Genomic DNA, 17304 nt, shown 5'->3' with positions numbered 1-17304 from the left:
TGATTCTGAAGGAAGATGAATCAATGCTACAAAAGCAAAGATTGCAGCCCTTTCATGCTGGTTTTCAGTGCTCTTTGCTTAAATACTCTATTTTTCCAACATCTGAACTATTGATTTAAATCATCATTGGCTGGAACACTTGATAGTTTTTGTCATGTGTGTGATCTAGACATACTTTGGCTAGAACAGAAACCAGAGTTGGGTCTAAATTAATTCTTCCTGGTAGAGTGTCAAAATCCTGCCCAAGCAGGATTGATTGATTGACTGATTGATTGATTGACTGATTGATTGATTTTGCAGGGGCCAATGCAAATAAAGAGCCCCTATGGCATGGCTGGCTTTTAATCCCTAGTGATCCTAGGTCTCATCATATTTCCTAAATTCCATGTTTTAAAAACATATGACTTTGATCTTACCTAGTTCCTTTTTACCCAATGATTTCTAGGTGCCTCATTAGAAGTAATTAGAGCCTGCAGCTCCTTCCCTCATGGCTCACTGGGTTCTTTTCCTGTGTTCAAAAAATGCCTGCCACGACTAAATGTTCCTTCTGGAATTGCTTGAGACAGGAGTGATTCGGTCACATGGATCACATTTATGCAAAGATTCTCATTCAGATTAAAGAGAATATTAATAGCCCAGTTATTAGTGGGAATTGTCTCCAAAAAGTCTTGCTTGGCATAGCATGGGCATCCAGCTGGCAGGAAAGGAAGGAAAATCAGGAATAACCTGCAGAGCCTGCTGCTGAGACCTGGGTTTGCTTGAGCTGCATCCTCAACATCACCGGGAGGAATCCCTGCTTTCAGAGCTGGTTGAGGCTTTGCAGGACAAATCTCTTCTCCAGATGGATCTTTCCAGACTCTCACTGATCTGTCATGAGGCTTTTTCCCCCTCTGCTCCTTTTAACTGCAGGTTTATGGAATTTTATTAAGTGCCATAGCTACATCATTGCCTGTCTTTTAGATTTATCTGTGGCCTAGTCTTTCCTAATTCCACTTTAATGTATTTATGTCTGAATTCTTTTATTTTACAGCCATACCCTATTGTTTCCATGCAGTATCAGGAGCAGAACTTGATACACTTAGTTCCTTTGAAAAGGTCTGCAATAAAACAAGTTCTGGGGTCTCTTGTCTGAGAGCTCTGAGTATCTTTCCATTCTGTCTGCAGCTGCCTCACTACTCAAAGATAGGTGGACAGGAATAATAAAAGCAGACCCTGATCCAGTCATTTGCCTTGAGAGAGCAAAATGCTGTGATCCTGCAGAATTTGACAGTACTTAAATCCACTCAGAGTATCCCTGAAGTCAACAGAAAGATGTGTCCACACATTCCAGTCCCATCCCCATGCCACAGTCCATTGATTTTATTCTTTCCCCCAGAGCTGTTTCGATAGGAATATAGTGATTAAATATAGGGAAAGAGAAGGAAGCCTTACAGTGAACTGTGTCATTAGGGCATTGCTTGTGCAAAGGGCACATATAAATGTGCCTCCTCTTTAAAGGGAAAAAAAAAGCTATTTGCTATCCATGAAAGCTTAGTCTGCTAGATTTATTAGTAGAATAAAAAGGTTATAAACAGATAAGATCAACTTCCTTCACCAACACAGGGAGAGAGGTTGCTACCATGCATTTTTCAGACTTTGACCCGTTAATGTCAGCCTTAATTGTGATTTTGAGGTGCTCATTCACAAGGAGATGACATGAATAACCCTATTTCAGAGGCCAGTAAGCTGCAACCCACATGTATCTATTGACTGAAATTAACTGTTCAGTGGCAGTGCTGTTCCTGACCTTAGGCTGGATCATTTGTTTGCTGAGTCCACACTAAATAGTTCAAAACATTGAATATATTGCACAATTTTCACTTTCCTGCTGTTTATGAGACATCTCAGCACATATTCAGCAGTAACTTCTAGATCAAAATAAAAAAAAAATGACATTTTGACAGAGTCAGAGCCCAAGGAAGTGGGACTCCTGCATATGTGCTCCTGGTATTTTAACTGAAAGGCTGCAGAGAGACACAGGATGAAGTGTTTATGGAATATTAAATGGAAAGGAATTAAAACAAGTCTGGCTAAAGTCAGTAGGTGACAGACCCCAGTTATGCTTCCATTCCTGGAATATTCCTGCCTGTGCCTGGCATCACCTATTGAGGTATTTTTAAGCTGTATTTTTAAGCTATTGAGGTATTTTGAGCTGTCTTTTAAAAAAATTGTTCATTTCTTTATAGTTCAAAGATTGCAGAACTGGAATGTGAGAGATGACCTTGGCAGTGGTGAAGGGAATTAATTGCAAAGCCTGAGGATCGAATCCATTCAAGTGCAACTGCTGAAGCTGGCAGTGCACTCTACTCTCAATTAGATACTTTACCCCCTCTCTTTTATGTTGTTTGTATAAACATGCACTGCTCAGTTTTTGGGGTTTTTTTCCACCTCTACATATCTCACACCTGGGACAGACCAGCCTTTCTTTCACGTTGCTGGCTGTGAGCAGTTTGGAGTGTTATTGTAGTGCTTCCAAAGGAGCCCCTGCATCTTCTGATCTTTCTGTTTCAGAGCAGGGGTGTGATACAAACACAGATTATTTAATTTCTCTGCAAAAGTGGGAGGAGGAGACTCTCCCTGTGTATGAACTGGAGCAGCACAGAGCAGACTGCATGGAGAGACAGGGGAAATATTACAGGTACAAAAGAGAGTACAGTGAAACAGAAGTTTGATGATAAAGGCCTTGTGTGAAGCTGTGGGGGAAAGGTCAGGTTTTTGGGCTGTCTTGAGACTTGGCTGGCTGCTGTTTTTCATGTTTTGAGAAATCTCAAATGTCATGGTACAGATGGGACAGGACACCTGAAAAATCACCCGTTTCATGTGGTCCTGGGCAGTGTGCTCAGCTGATCCTGGTTTTGAGCAAGGGCTTTGGACTGAATGTACTCCAGAAGTGCCTCCAACCCCAGCTGTCCTGTGCTGCTGTAGTTCTAATTTTGGTGTTTGCCCTCAGAGCTGTTTAACATCGCTTCACTTGGTGATTTCCCACTTAACAGGAATCAATACCTTGTTCCCTGGAACTGGTTCTTCAGCAGGCAGTGGTTGATCCTCACCACCTGCCTGGAGGTGTCTGACATCTTTGTCCTGTCAGTTACACAATCTTTGTTTGAAAACCACAATTTTCTGCTCTTCCAGTGGTTTTACCCCAGTGCTGGGTGGAAATCCCCACAAAGGCCGTCACTGAGCAAGGCCACTTCTGGTGAAAGTCCCTGATGTAAAAGCGTTGAGAAGTGGAGAGATGATCTCTGGCTGTGCTGTTCAGCAGTGAAGAGACAAGAGGCACTGTGTGTGTGTGTGTGTGTGTTTGTGTGTGTTACCACCCTGCAATTACAGCTCCAGTAATTACTGTAACTAAGGCAGAGATGCCCACGTTGAGCTCTTGGCTCCTGCTCTCGAGTTCCCATCTGCTCAGATAAAAAAGAAGGTGTAAGAAGATGAGAGCCTGGCAACTCAGCTGCCTGGAATCTTGGGGCTGGTGCACCCAGGAATCTCCAGTGCCTGTGGGCAGCCTGGGTTGTGCATTGTTTGTTGTTTGCTCCTTGTGATGAGCAGCAAACCAGCATCAAGAGTGAAAGGAAAATAATCCAGGGAGACCTAAAACAAAGCTGTTAGAGCATTACAGAAACACAGGAATGAGGCAAGGTCTTCTGGCTTCTTTTCCCACCTTTTAGATAGTGCCTATGGGAATAATAGAGGACTGACTGAGAGTCTGCACCTCTCTGCTTGACCCTTGCAGGTTTCTGTCTTTCCTGTGTCCGTCTTTCCTTAAGGACAGCCTCCTGACAGCAGCACAGTGCTCTTGTAACTAATACAATGAAACATCAGTAATTCTGGGGATGAAAAGTTCTGTGCACGTTGCAAAGAGCGGTGATGGTAACAAGCCAACAAGTTTCTCCTTTTTCAGTAATTGCTGTTGCCAATTGAAGTTAATATTGTTTCCTATTGGACTAAATTGCAGCCCTTCCCTTGCAGAACTTGCCTGTTTCCTGAGGAAGGACTTATCTGGTGCTTTTTAACAAAGGCCACACTAAATAAATACAATCCTGAGCCTTTGCTGTGCAGCAGCCAGGGCTGGCAGGTTGTTGGGGGTTTTGCTGTTATTGTTCCTGACATCTTTGTAACACATTGCTAAGAGCCAAGCTCCGCTGCAGAATAAATATTTCTGGGTGTAATTTGTGATAATAGCAGCTATCGTTCTCTGTTTGACCTTATGGAGATTAGACCTAAGCTTTCCCTGGGGTAACCTAGGTTGGTGAGTCTCTGCTGGCTTTCCTTTTCCAAGGCAGTTTGCACTTCCCCATCCCATCCCTGTGCTGCCCTGCACCATTTTAATCACATGGTTTTTACAGCAGCTGCTGAAGTGAATGTTTCAAAAAGCACCTCTGCTCTGCAAGACAAATCCTATTCAAATGAGCTGCATGTCTGAGCTGATTCAGCCCTGGGTTTAGACTCTTCTGGGGCTGAAGCACCTGGTGTTGATCCCATGGGTGCTGGTCTAACATGTTTGCTGAGAGAGGAGGGACCAAGCTGTGCTTTGCTGGTGATGCTGCTGGAAGGGGCATTTCCAGCCTGGAGTCAAACCACTGGCAACTCGAGTTCCACTGGAGAGTTTGTTACCTGCAGGTCTCCCTTCCAGGGATTGGAAAGTCTACCATAATGTCTAGAGAACAGAAGAGGCAGGCACAAGCTGGAAGGTTTTATTCCTAGGCTTGCTGGAAAACTCTCTGCTGCTGCTGGAAGGAATTCAGTTAACAATTCCTCACCCCTTTGGCTTTGTTCAGAAATGGAAAAGATCCTTCTGGAGAAACAGGGGGCTCTTCTTGGACAGGTGCTGCAGAACTGGGGACATTTTCAGTGGGAAAGGATGAGTTGTTTGTGATGCAGCTCCAGAAGATGGTCTGAGAGGAATAGGAGCATGTTAGCATGGAATTATAACAGGGCTAACATAACCTGCTCAGAACTTAGCTGCTTGTAATTATCCTGCTCCCAGCAGCCAGACTGGGTGATTAAGAGTTCCCTCTGTCAGCCCTGCACTGTGCCAGGTAGCCAGTGCTCAGTTCCCTGTTGGGGCTGCCAAATTCTTCAGGAAGGATCTCTCTGAAGAGCTGGTGCAGTGGAATATCACAGAAACATATGTGCTTTAAGTGACTTTCCATCTGGGCATCCCATTCTTCCTTGTACAAGAAGTTACAATAGTTTAATTAACACACTTTGGGGCTACTTTTGGGCTGCTAAACTGTCTGTGCTCAGACACTCAAGATACCTAAAGATAAGTGGCTTTATCTGAGAGCACAGTTTGTCCCAGCATAGTGACAAAATTTGGGCTCTGTACAGCTTCATTCACAGTCAGGGCTCAGAGGTACCTGCTGCAAAGAAAATAGAATGAAAGCCAGTTTGTTTCTCAAATAATTTTGCTCCTTCATGGTTCTTTTGAGGTAGAAACCCTGGGAAGAAAGGTGTGTGCCATGTGTTGTAAACATTTCATTGATTACTCTTTCTTTGTGCTTGAAATGCAGAGCATTGGATGCTGAGAGGACAGTTTATTAAAGCAACAGGTACTCAAGTGTAGAGCAGAATTTTAGAATGCTGATATTTTCCTCAACAAGCTGAAAAAGAATAATTGTGCACGTTGAGTGCAATGGTGCCCGAATAGGCTCATGTTCAGCTTTGTCATTTTTATCATATCAGTCATTGGTGCTTCTGTGGTTTGAGGTTTGCTTTTTGGCAGCAGCATTTTAATGGGGCTGAAAAGGAAAAAAAACTCTTGCAATTTGGCATTAGAAACAAAAATTATTGGTTTTTTATGCTGATCATTAGCTGAGAGAGCAGCTGGAGCTTGAAATTCCTCTGTGTTCCTGTAGGAAGCCCAGAGCTGCTCCCTCTGCCATGGTCAGCATGAACCAGGCTGGGCCTGTTGCAAGAACAGGTTTTATCTGAGCATAAAAAAACTTCATTATTTCATCCCTAATAGAATGTTTATCTAATCTATTAATATGAGACTATTTAAATGTGGCTTTTTAGAGAGAGAGAGAGGGGGTAGCTGATAACTCGATACGGAGACTTGAGTGACAATTGGGTTTTTTCATCTCCCTATGCTGCAGGTGTCGGGGTGTAAACAAATATTGCTGGTGTCTTACTCAGGCATTTGCCATCTGGGCATAAAATCTGCAACTCTGTAGTTCACAGTCCATGAGAAATAGATATAAAACTCTGGTAACTTGACAAGTTGCTTTGTGGGAGGGCATTGGTTATGCCTCTGACCTCCTGTTTGTGCTAGTATTTGGCCACAGCATCCAGACAGTGTCAGGGTAAGAGCTTTTTTTCCATGTGTCCTGTCAGCATTGCTCTTGGTTAGGCCAAGCTGTGACCTGTTGAAAGATCTCCTGCATCCATATATTGAGGTTTGAATAATTTTAACTACTCTCATTTGAGATTCAGTAGAAGTTCATACACTATAGCAGGCAAAGCAAGAGGCTGCTCAGCAGCACTGCTGGCACTAAAAGCAGACTTAATAGCTGGAATTTGTGGCATCTGCTGAGAAGCTCCAAATGTTGAAATGTAGTGCATGCATGCTCTAAATTTAGGATATTTGAAAACTGAAAGAATTTGAGCTTGGCCAATTAAGTCCACCTACCAGAATCCCAGAGTTAAGCTGTTGTGTCTGCCATTCCCAGTGCTGTTTAGGTTCAGTGATGATGCCCATTGATAGGATCATAAAAATCCCAGAGGTAGAACCATAAAAAGAGTTTGAAATTAGGAGATTTCACAGTCTTAAACACAAAATGGGAGAACGAGATGATTTCTTCTCTGGCATAGAAAGACTTCGTTGCAACAGTTGTTTTCTTTAAATTCAGGACACTTCTGTTGCTTGCATTTCTCATATCTGTAACTTTACATGGCACTATTTATTTAGGTTTTTAAGGCAAAATGCAAACATGGAACTCTATGCTTTCCAGTAAAAAGCAGAAACAAATTCATTCACCACTGAAATTTTCTCTTCATTCTGCACAGTAACTCTTCAGTGTTTTAAGACAAGAACTGTGGAGCAGAGCAGAAGCTCCTTCAAGATTTAGGTGAAATGTGTTCATTGAGCAGTTTGCCATTAGGGCAGAGTGATGTCTTCCTGAAAAATAATAATTAAAATGTTTCCAAAATGCCACACTAGCATCTATTTGATCAGTGATGTTACTTCTCCTTCTGAACTTTGATTAATGGCAGATTTTGTGTCTTACATGGCACTATTAGAAAAGTGCTGTCCATTCATTCACAAATGCTACACCCCCTGGGCTTTGAATACCCTTTATTTAAGCAAATGGACTCTTAAATTACATTATTGGGTGGAGTGGATACCTGATTTTAGAGCACACATTGCATTATTTCACCTAAGAGAGCTGCAAACTTGCATGTGTCAGGGTGTTCTTAGTGCCTTCATGCTAAATTAATTCCTGGAACATCTCAGATTCTAGGAAAGTGAAAAGGCAAAAGATTTCTTGGATTTTCATTAAGAAAGCACTGACATCAGCAGTGGGGTGACTGATGACACACAGTGTCCCTGCTCACAGGAGTGTGACATGGCACAGGAGTGCCACATCAGTCAAGTCTATAGAAAAACAGGAGTTTCATCAACTTTTTCTTAGTCCTTAGAAAGGGAAAGAAACATCTTAGAATCATCTTTTTAACCTTGAAATGTTTTGCCTCTAGATACCAATATTCTCTGTTTTAAAATGTCTTATTTGAAACACTAATTAGGTTTTGGCTTGTGCTGGGATGTAAATGGGAAAGCTTTTCCTGTTTATTGTGAAAACCCCTTTGCTTCGGTAAGAATTGTCTTTGTTTAATGGAACAAACTTTTCCAGCTATAATTAATTGAACAGCTCTCAGTATTCCAGAACTGCAGAAAAAAACCATTTCTCTTCCTGGCTCTTTGCTCTCCCAGCTTTAACTGGGGAGCTCCGGGCAGTTTTCATGAGCGTGGCAACGCTCCGTGTCAGGATTTTACAAGTGGGCCCTGAAAACCAGTTCAGTGATTGAATCTGGCACACTGGGTTTGGCTCCAGAGCCAGCATATGCTTTTAACATATGCACACTGGCAAATCAGATTGAAGTCATAACTAAAAGGGCTGCTGTCTCAATCCTGCTCCTGCTGTTGGGAATTATGTGTAATGGGCAAAAAAAAAATTGGGGAAGGAGGAGTCTGGGCTGTGGGTAGTGAAGAACCAGCTGACCCCTGGTAAATATGCTTGCAGATAGCATGGGATATTTTTTTGTTTTGTTTTTGGTTTGGTTTTGTTTTGTTTTTGTTAGTTTGCCAGTGTAGCTGCTGGAATGCACCGTAGGAGTTACTGCTTGGTGTTTCTGCCCACAGGATCAAGGCTGATCCAAGAATAGCAGACACCCCACTCTGGCTCTCTGCCTGTGTTTATCTCTGACTATCACCTAACGTGCTGCTACAGGCTCATTCCTTTAATGCATGTAAATTGTGCTCCTGTCCTGCTCCAAAATGTACCAGTTTTTTCCTTTGCTGCTGGAATTGTTGGGCATGGCAAGGTTTTCCTGGGTCAGATTCCTCAGGGTGGGTCCTGGCCACCAGGACTCCACGTGTTGCACTGGTTGGATCTTGTCTGGAAAGTGTTTTGTGCTTGCAAACCAGGGCAGACACTTTTTTGTAAGAGTTGGGAAAGGCTTGGGTCTGATGTAGATGGCCTGGCCAGAGCCCCTGTTGGAATAATCATGGAATCAGGATAATGGGATGGTTTGGGTTAAAAGGGGCCTTAAAAGTGATCTTGTCCCACCTCACTGCCGTGGGCAGGGACACCTCCCACTATCCCAGGTTGCTCCAAGCCCTGTCCAACCTGGCCTCTGACACCTCCAGGGATGGGACAGCCACAGCTTCTCTGGGAATCTCTTCCAGGGCCTCCCCACCCTCACAGGGAAGAATTCCTTCCCCATATCCCATCTGTCCCTGCCCTCTGGCAGTGGAAAGCCATTCCCTCTTGTCCTGTCAGTCCAGGCCCTCTTGTCCTGTCAGGTCCCAAGTCCCTCTCCAGGTCTCCAGGAGCCCCTTTAGGTGCTCCCTGAGGTCTCCCTGGAGCCTTCTCTCATCCAGGCTGAGCAATGCCAGCCCTCCCAGGATGGCTGCAGAGATGGGGTGTTCCAGACCTTGGAGCGTCTCCATGGCCTCCACTGGACTCACTCCATGTTAACTGAGGTCAGGACTGCAATTAGGTCCAGACACATGGAAGAATAGTTCATCCCCCAAATTGTTTGCTGTAGTTTTCACCTAATGAAGAGCTTTAGGGCACTGAGGAGTTGGGAGCAGCAGCAGGAGCAGGATTGGTGGTTTTCCTTCCTCTGCGTTTCCTCCGTGTCCATTAGGGCTCCAACAGCTCTGTGTGGGGCTGGGGGACAGATGGAAATCTGTCACATCTTGACCCCATAACTGTGACCATATTGTCATGGTTAAACTATCATGTATATTTATCTGCCTCTTAACAACAACTGTGTACATTTGAAGTTGGTTTTCATTATTTTCTGCCTCTCTAGAAACCTTCCTCCTGCCTCAGCTTTGCAGATGTTGCAAATATGTTTTTCTAATGAGACACATGGCACATTCCAGAGCAGCACCAGTGCTTGTTTCCAGCCTGAAAATGAAATCTTTTCCCTGTTGGTAAAGTAAAGTTTGTAAAATGTGATTACAATAAATAAACCATAGACTTGAGAGCTCTTTTTAAGTTTCATAGTGAGTTCCCAATGATTACTTCATGTTATTTTTTTTAGTGAACTCAAATTTAATTTTTCCTTTGATTTGTAGCAACATGAAGTAAAACCTGTCTGATGCTGCACCTTATTTTTGAGTGTGGTTTGCAAAGGATGGAAAACGTCTTATATCTGTCTGTGGGAAGAAGGATCAGAGCTGCCAGTTCTAGATTTAAACTACTCTTGTACCATTTTATATTCTCTATATAAAGAGGAAACTCTGAAGGCAGATTCAGTGGAGAAAGGATCCCAATAAATATAATAGTAACCAGATGGCTTTCATTCCATTAGTGTCTGACTGCAGGATAACTCTCTAAACTCATGGCATAGCCAAGCCAAGGCCTTAGTAACTTGATAATGATCCACTAAAATTTGAGAACTCTTATCTTCTGAGATGTGAGCCAGTCATTGTTTTAAGGGAAGTCAGAAGAACACTTTTTGGGGTCATTTGGATGTGGTTAAATTTCTTCTTCCTTTTCTGTAAGGATCCTGGACTGTGTGGCTTGAAAGATCTTGCACATGTTGAGATGATGCTTGAATAGGGCCCAGCATGGTAATTCCTGTTTTTTTCTCCTGTAAATGTGGGAAGCTCTTGAAATTTTGTAAAATACTTTTGAATCTATGAGGAATAGCTCCTGTCTGAAGCTGGTTGTATTTTGGAGCAACAATTTTGTGTTTCTTCTAAATCAACATCTCTGTTATTTTATTCACATATAATTACATACTCTAAGATAGATTTTTTTCCTCCCTGCTGCTTGAAGAGGGGTTTTAGTGTTTGAGAATCCAAATTGTAAATATGCCACTATTTTCCACATCAGTGTGCCATGGTTTGAGTTTTGGATACTCTGTCTTGCCTCAGAATCTTTTCCCTTCTCCAAGTAATGAGACTTCACTCTAATTTCTTTTTGACTCTGTTGCCATCCTTGGGATTTTTCCATCTGAGTGACTTTGAGCCATAGAATTAGATTCCAGCAATAAATTCAAACATTAGCTCACTGCACTGAAAACCTTTCCTTTTTATTTTTTAGTCCCTTGCAAAACCCCACACAGATCTTTAAAGATTTGGGATTCTTCTCCACGGGAGCCTCTGTATAGTCCCTGTAAGTCAAATATGGGGGGTTACCATGGGCTACCCACTCTGACCATAAATACTGTGAGATTTCCACGTGCTTTAGTTCACTCAGACCATTTAGAAGGCCTGGACACAGGCAGGATGGAGACTGTGCCTGTGTGGCTCAGGCCCTGCTCAGGCTGCCAGGAGGGAGGTGAATTTTGCCATTCCCACCTGCTTCCTTTAGGACAGGACTTTCTTTCCCACTTTAGAAGAAGGAGAGCCTTGTTTAGAAGAACAAGGTTTTTCTTTTTTGCTGTTGCTGTCACTGTTGGCTCCTGCTTTGTTTTGCTGTAGCAGAGCAGAAGGCAATGAAAAATGGCAGAGAAGAGGTGGGGCAGCAGGGAAAATATTTTATTCCTCCTTTTTCCCTCCAGGTTGGAAGGGGCTCTGAGCAGCCTGGGCTAGTGGAAGGTGTCTCTGCCCATGGCAGGGGGCTTGGAACAAGATGAGTTTTTTCACCCCAAACCATTCTGATTTTTCAGCAGTCTTGTCACTGGGTCCTCCTGGGGGCACAGCCAGGGGGAAGGAATGTGATAGAATGGCTGTTTTTGTGGGAAACCCCACTGTCTTCACCTGAGTTAGCAGGTGCTCAAAGCACAGGAAAGATGCTGTGATTTTCTAACTCCTCTGGAGTGCTCTCCTTTTTGCATACGATTAACTTCCCTTTGCCAAAATATCTTGATCCCAGTGCTCCTAGAAATCCCCAGAAGAGCCCACTTTGGGAAAGATTTCTTTGTGATGGGTATCCCTGAAAGTCTGTGATCCCACAGCTTCTCCTGGAGATGCTGCTGCATGTGCTCTCCACATGCCAGTCATGTCCAGAGCCATTCTAATGAAAGTACCTTTTCCAGGAAAAAGTTATCCTAAAACTTGCTGTAAATTCTCTGCCAAATGCTGCTTGGCCTCCTCAGCTATGTCTAAATAAAACAATGTGGTTTAGCTCAAAGGAAGGGGGAAAGCCCATAATAAAATCTGTTCTTTCTCAGAGCGCTCTCACCCAGCTCCAAGGTGATCCCCTCGGGAGTGGCTGTCCAATTCCAGATGGAGAGAATTTCAGAGAACTTATGAGTGTGAATATTGACAGCCCATGGCAGTATCAGGCATCAGTGTGATCCTTCACAAGGTGTACAGAAGAGGAGAAGTTCCTATTCCACTTCCCAATCCTGTGCACAGTCCCAGTTCACACTGGCATCACTCCAAAACAATTTCATGGCAAAAAAAACTGGAAGAAGCCATGGTGGCATTGTGCTTCTAAGAAAACTGAGGGTCTGCGTCCCCAGGGAGCTGCTGCTGGAATATGACAGCTTCCCAAGGCTGGATCACTTCATGTGTGGAATTTAATGAGCTGCCAAATGCTTCTAAATGTCAGGAAGACCAGAGGAAAATGGCACCAGGCAGAGCATGGCACAGGCAGGAGCGCAGAGACAGAAATTAATTCTTTAGCTTGCAGCATCTCCCAGTTAATTTTCCACTAAGGTTTCCCCCCTTCCCCTGCTGCAGACTGTGAAATGATCAGTGATTCCTTGGGGGCAGATGGATGCCCAGGTTAAGGGCCACAGGGTTGAGAACAGCATTTTATTTTCTAGGAAATGAGTAATTTCATTTATTTTCTTAGTGCGACGTGAGCCAGTGTTGGTGTTTCCTTCAGCTGAACTGCACCTCTTCTTTCTGCTTCAATCCTGGGATAATGCTTCTTATCTGGTGGAGTGTCAGTGAGCAAAGGAAGATAAAGCTGTTCCCAGAGCGTGGCCAAGTTGGGAGAAAGGAAATAATTGGATAAAAGCAGGGGGAAAGAGTAAGAAGCCCATCCTCAAGCTAGAAATTTTGCAGAGAAACAAAGTTTTTTCAGCAAAATTGAAGCCATTATAGTGACCCTCGATAGAATAATGAATAATAAAGAATGATTTATCCAATTTGCACAGCAATGCCAGCAGTGGGGTTTGGAAAATCAGGACAGCAGGATGAGAACATCCTTCCTGACACTGCTTTTTGCATTCCAGTGTCTGCTCCCCTTTGGACACAAGGAGAACCAGGCAGTCTGAGCTGTCACTTTTAAAGCCTTTGGAAAAAAATCTGTTGAGATTAAAAAAAGAAACAGAAGGGGAAAAAAAAAATCTTTCTTCTTGCTATTCCTCCTAAAGCAAGTTTTCCACATCCAAGGTCTGCTTGTGTGGAAGCCATTTATAACCCTGGCACATGTGGATTTTTTGCAGAGTGGAAATTCCTTCAGGATAGGTGTTATTTCTGGTGCAGACTCCGTGGCATTTGCTGCTGGCTGACCACAGGTTCTGGCTGCCCAGGGCCTTGAGTCAGTCACCAGGGTTTGATCAGGGTTCCTGCCCAGCAGTGTTCCCACCATGGGAGTGTCAGGGAAGCTGGATATGGCCTAAATCTTTGTTTACCACAAAAGGTGGCAGATGGAATCTCCTGTAAGATGAGCTTTTCCAGTGCTCCTGAGCGTTCCCAATCTAAATATAATTTAATTCTGTATTTAGTTTTGGTGCTTTTAGCCTCCCTGGCCTACCTCTCTGCCCTCACCACCTCTGTGGACTTTGAATTCCATGCTAGAGGCTCTGCAGAATACATAGAAAAGATAAATAATTATTTTGGCTCCTCTCTTAAGTACCTGCATTCAAAAAGTGTGAATAGCTCTTTTCCAGGCCGGATAAGAGTTGAAATTCTCTGGAGCAGAGAATTCGCTTAAAGGCATCTCCCAAATGCCTGTGGACACTTCCTGCTCTTCCCTTGAGGAGGTCAATCAGCTCTGAATTGGATGAGCTGGAATGATTCATCCCATCCCTTTCAGAAAGTCTTGGGAAGGATGAGCTGATGAGTGATTTTCAAAGTGGTGATTGTAGCAACATCAGCAACTGTGATATTCTGATTCTTTGGCAGAAAAGTGAAACTGATAACAGGAGAACGTCCATGTCCTGTTAGAAACACCCTGGCCCTGGGCAATCCAGGATCCGGTGCTTAAAACAGCTCTGATTTTGTAGAAGCTGTTTCACAACTTAGAAGAAAAGGAAGAGGAGCAGAAGAGTGAAAAATAGTGGGTGTGATAGTGGCAGCGTTTCAGGGTGCACCTTGCAACTGGGAATAATGGGAACAGCACATTTTTACCGAGTGGAGTTATTCCAGCCTGGAGGGTGTTCAAAGTCGCGATAAAGGGAGTTGTGCTTGTAAATCCCATTATGAATAAATGGTTTCTAACGGGATTGGTGCAGCTCCCTCTTCCTGCCCTCACACATGTACACAGGCACAGCTTTGAAAATGCCTTTCATGGCTTCAGCTGCTTTCATTAATGCCCAATCAGTTCATATTGCCTCATATATATATTTTTGTCTCTGAACGTTGTAAAGGAATTGATCCTTTCTCTCCTCAGTTCTTTTCTTTTGAATGGTTAAATGGAACAGACTTTTTTTTTTCCCTTCTTTTTCCACAGCGTTAATGAAGTCGTTTCTGGGAATGGGAGAGGTGTTTTCATTATAGCTGGCAGTTCCAAGCCTTCCACTGGGGTGGCAGGTATCCTTGGGGAAAAAAATCAAGCAAAATAGATCAGTCTGGCTGTATATTGAGAGGGTAGATGAGATGTGTTGTGTATGAGAGCATTATGGTTAATATACATTAATGTATGACCTCAGTGCTGTGTTCATTCTTACAGCAGGAGTAAAGGGGGCTAATCACAAGCTGATGCTGCTGTTATTATCTTATTTATATTCCTTTATTGCCTTGTAGCCCTTCATATTGAGTAAAACCTCATTGTTCCACCAGTTCTGTGGTCTGGAGGCTCAAGGGGGTAAAACTGAGGGTCAGGTGGGCATAACTGAGCTCTGCATAAGAAAGGCATAATGCAGAAAGCCGCAGGGATAGAGGTAATGTAAAGATTAATGGAGACAGGACTGAATTTAGCAAGATTTGAAGTTGCAAACAGTCAAGGATATTTGTAGTGTTCCTAGCGGAGGAGTGTAAAATAATAAATAATCCTGTGCCTATGGATTATTTAGAATAACAGACACAGCTATTACATGAACTGCTCAGGTGACCGAGGCTGAGCGGCTCATTCCTACAGCCATGACCTCCAGTCCAGTTTCCTTCCTCAGGTGGGATTTATCCGTGCCAGGCTCCTCCTTGCACACCCAGGAACCCACAAAGTGTCCTGCAGCCCCAGCCCTTGTTCCCTCATGGATTTCTGCCCTCCCTTCACAGCCCCTTCATGCTGCTGCCGCCGCTGATGGAGTGGATGCGCGTGGCCATCACCTACGCCGAGCACCGCCGCAGCCTGACCGTGGACAGCGACGACATCAGGCAGACGGCCAGGCTGCTCCTCCCGGGGCTGGACTGCGAGCCACGCCAGCTCAAGTACGTGGGCTGAACTTTGGGAAGCTCCTCTGGTCCTTGGAGCTTCTTAAAACTTTCCTGTAGTGGTTTTGGCTCGCCATTTTGAGATTTCCCGGCCAACGCTCCAGTTAGTGTGGTGGGTTCAGTGCTGGCCAATCACCAGCACAAAAATGGACAATATTAAACAACAAAACCTCTTGCTGCTCCAGAAGAGGTGACAAACTCATAAAGCCCCCTCTGTGGGCTGTAGCTCAGCTCACTTAGTCTCTTATCAGTCCCTCCAGTGCTGGAAATGCTGCAGCCCCAGGTGCACACAGGTGGGAGCTGCCAGTGCTCAGGCACAGAATATTCCTGGCTGGAAGGGACCCACAAGGATCATCAAGTCCAACTCTTAAGAATTAGCACCATGCTCTAACCACGGAGCTGATCTCAGGGTCATGCTTCCACTATGTTTCCCAGAAGCCAGATCTCTCTGTGCTGCACAGGCGATACGCATTTAACCTTTTGGGACTTCCCAAGATGAAGGAACTTTGGCCAAACTATGCAGCTGGGGCTGAAAGATTCTTTTGTCTTTCTGAAAATTAAATACGAAATGCAAGTATTTGGGTTCAGGGTTTTTCTGTGCCTCAGACTTAATGACAAGATTATTCTTTGCTTTATAAGATAGCTTGAATGAAAGATCTAAACTAGCAAAAAAACCCCAAACTTAATTCCAGATTGCATTATTTGATCCTTTAAAGCAGTCATTTTGTATCCAGCATGTTCAGGGGGAAAGAAGGTCTTGAAACTGGTTTGTTTGTTTAATTGCTTATTTATTTATTTATTTATTTATTTATTTGTTTGTTTGTTTATTTATTTATTTATTTATTCCCGACTTGCTGTGGGATAGGAACAATGTGCAAAGGCAAGTTCCATCCCTTCAAAAACCTTTGTTTTTCTGAAGTTCACTGGAGTTCAAGTGGAGTCATTTTATTTCACTTTTTTTTTTACGTAGTTCTTTTTTTTGTCTTTCTTCTTACTATTATATAAAGTAATTACATCTTATTCTGGGTAACATGGTAGACTGTGATACCAGTTAGAACAAGATTATGGTAGGATTTTATGAGAGATTCATCCTGAATCTTCTGTGTGAGATTATGAGTGGCCTGTTCCTCTGGCAGGCTGTCCAGGCTCTCCAGAGGAGGATGGCTGTGCTGAAAGCATCTCATTTATCAGAGGAACTTGGCAGGCTTATATCTCACTCACTGAGAGTTTGCTCAAGAGCCTGTGCTGGAAACCAGGAGGGCACTGTGGAAGGCATTCACCCCGAAATAACATCAAAGGGCTGAGCTCCCAGTGCCAGCCTCCAGTTGGGAAGTGATCCTTCAGTGAAGGAGACACACTTCCAGGTCTGGAATTCAGAAGAGTCTGAGCAGACAGTCAGAGGATTTACAGTAATCCCTGGGCTCCTTCCAGATGACATAAAAGTTGTCCTGATAGTCATCTAAAGGATAAGGATTTAGTAGATCCTCACAGAAATGTTAAAGCACTTCCTTCAGTTGAGTTGCTGGAAAAGCATTGAGGGTGTTCCCCTGCCTAAACTGGATTTTGATTTCATACTTTAAAAAATTTTTGGTTTTCTTTTGCCCAGAAAAGACTAAGGATCCATATATTTTTTAATGGTGTGGGCACTATCCAGGAATTCTTTTGTCTTTCACAGACCTGAATGCTGCTTCAGCTCCTTCAGGAGACTGGATGCTAAAGCTGCTACTGAGAAATTCCAGCAGGATCTGGGCTTCCGCATGCTGAACTGTGGGAGGACGGATCTGATCAACCAGGCCATTGATGCACTGGGCCCCGACGGGGTGAACACCATGGATGATCAGGTGTGCCACAGAACAAACCCTCACCCCCCCAGAACCCCCTGCATCAGCAGCTCCCTCCTTCCTTTCCACATGGCAAATCAATACCAGGTCGTGTTTGTTGCCTCTCCCAGGGTTTTCTAATTTTGGCTTGTGGTTTAGACTGAAAATGCATCCCTTAAAACACAGAAAAATACTTCCCCACCCCACCCTCATGCC

At 43.8% G+C, this 17304-nt stretch overlaps 1 protein-coding gene across 1 annotated transcript in view; it reads left to right on the top strand.

Moving 5' to 3' along the window:
• The window catches only part of ABTB2 (ankyrin repeat and BTB domain containing 2), a 111218-nt gene that overhangs the window by 79566 nt on the left and 14348 nt on the right, over positions 1 to 17304 (top strand). Inside the window, exons 4-5 of the mRNA XM_066551575.1 lie at positions 15113 to 15265; positions 16944 to 17109. Coding sequence (XP_066407672.1) covers positions 15113 to 15265; positions 16944 to 17109 — 319 coding nt within the window. The remainder of the gene's footprint in view (positions 1 to 15112; positions 15266 to 16943; positions 17110 to 17304) is intronic.

The sequence above is a fragment of the Molothrus aeneus genome, chromosome 6 (assembly GCF_037042795.1).
Source record: "Molothrus aeneus isolate 106 chromosome 6, BPBGC_Maene_1.0, whole genome shotgun sequence".
Taxonomy (NCBI): Eukaryota; Metazoa; Chordata; class Aves; order Passeriformes; family Icteridae; genus Molothrus; species Molothrus aeneus.
The sequence above is the reverse complement of the archived record's forward strand: the minus strand, read 5'-3'. Positions and strand labels throughout refer to the sequence as shown.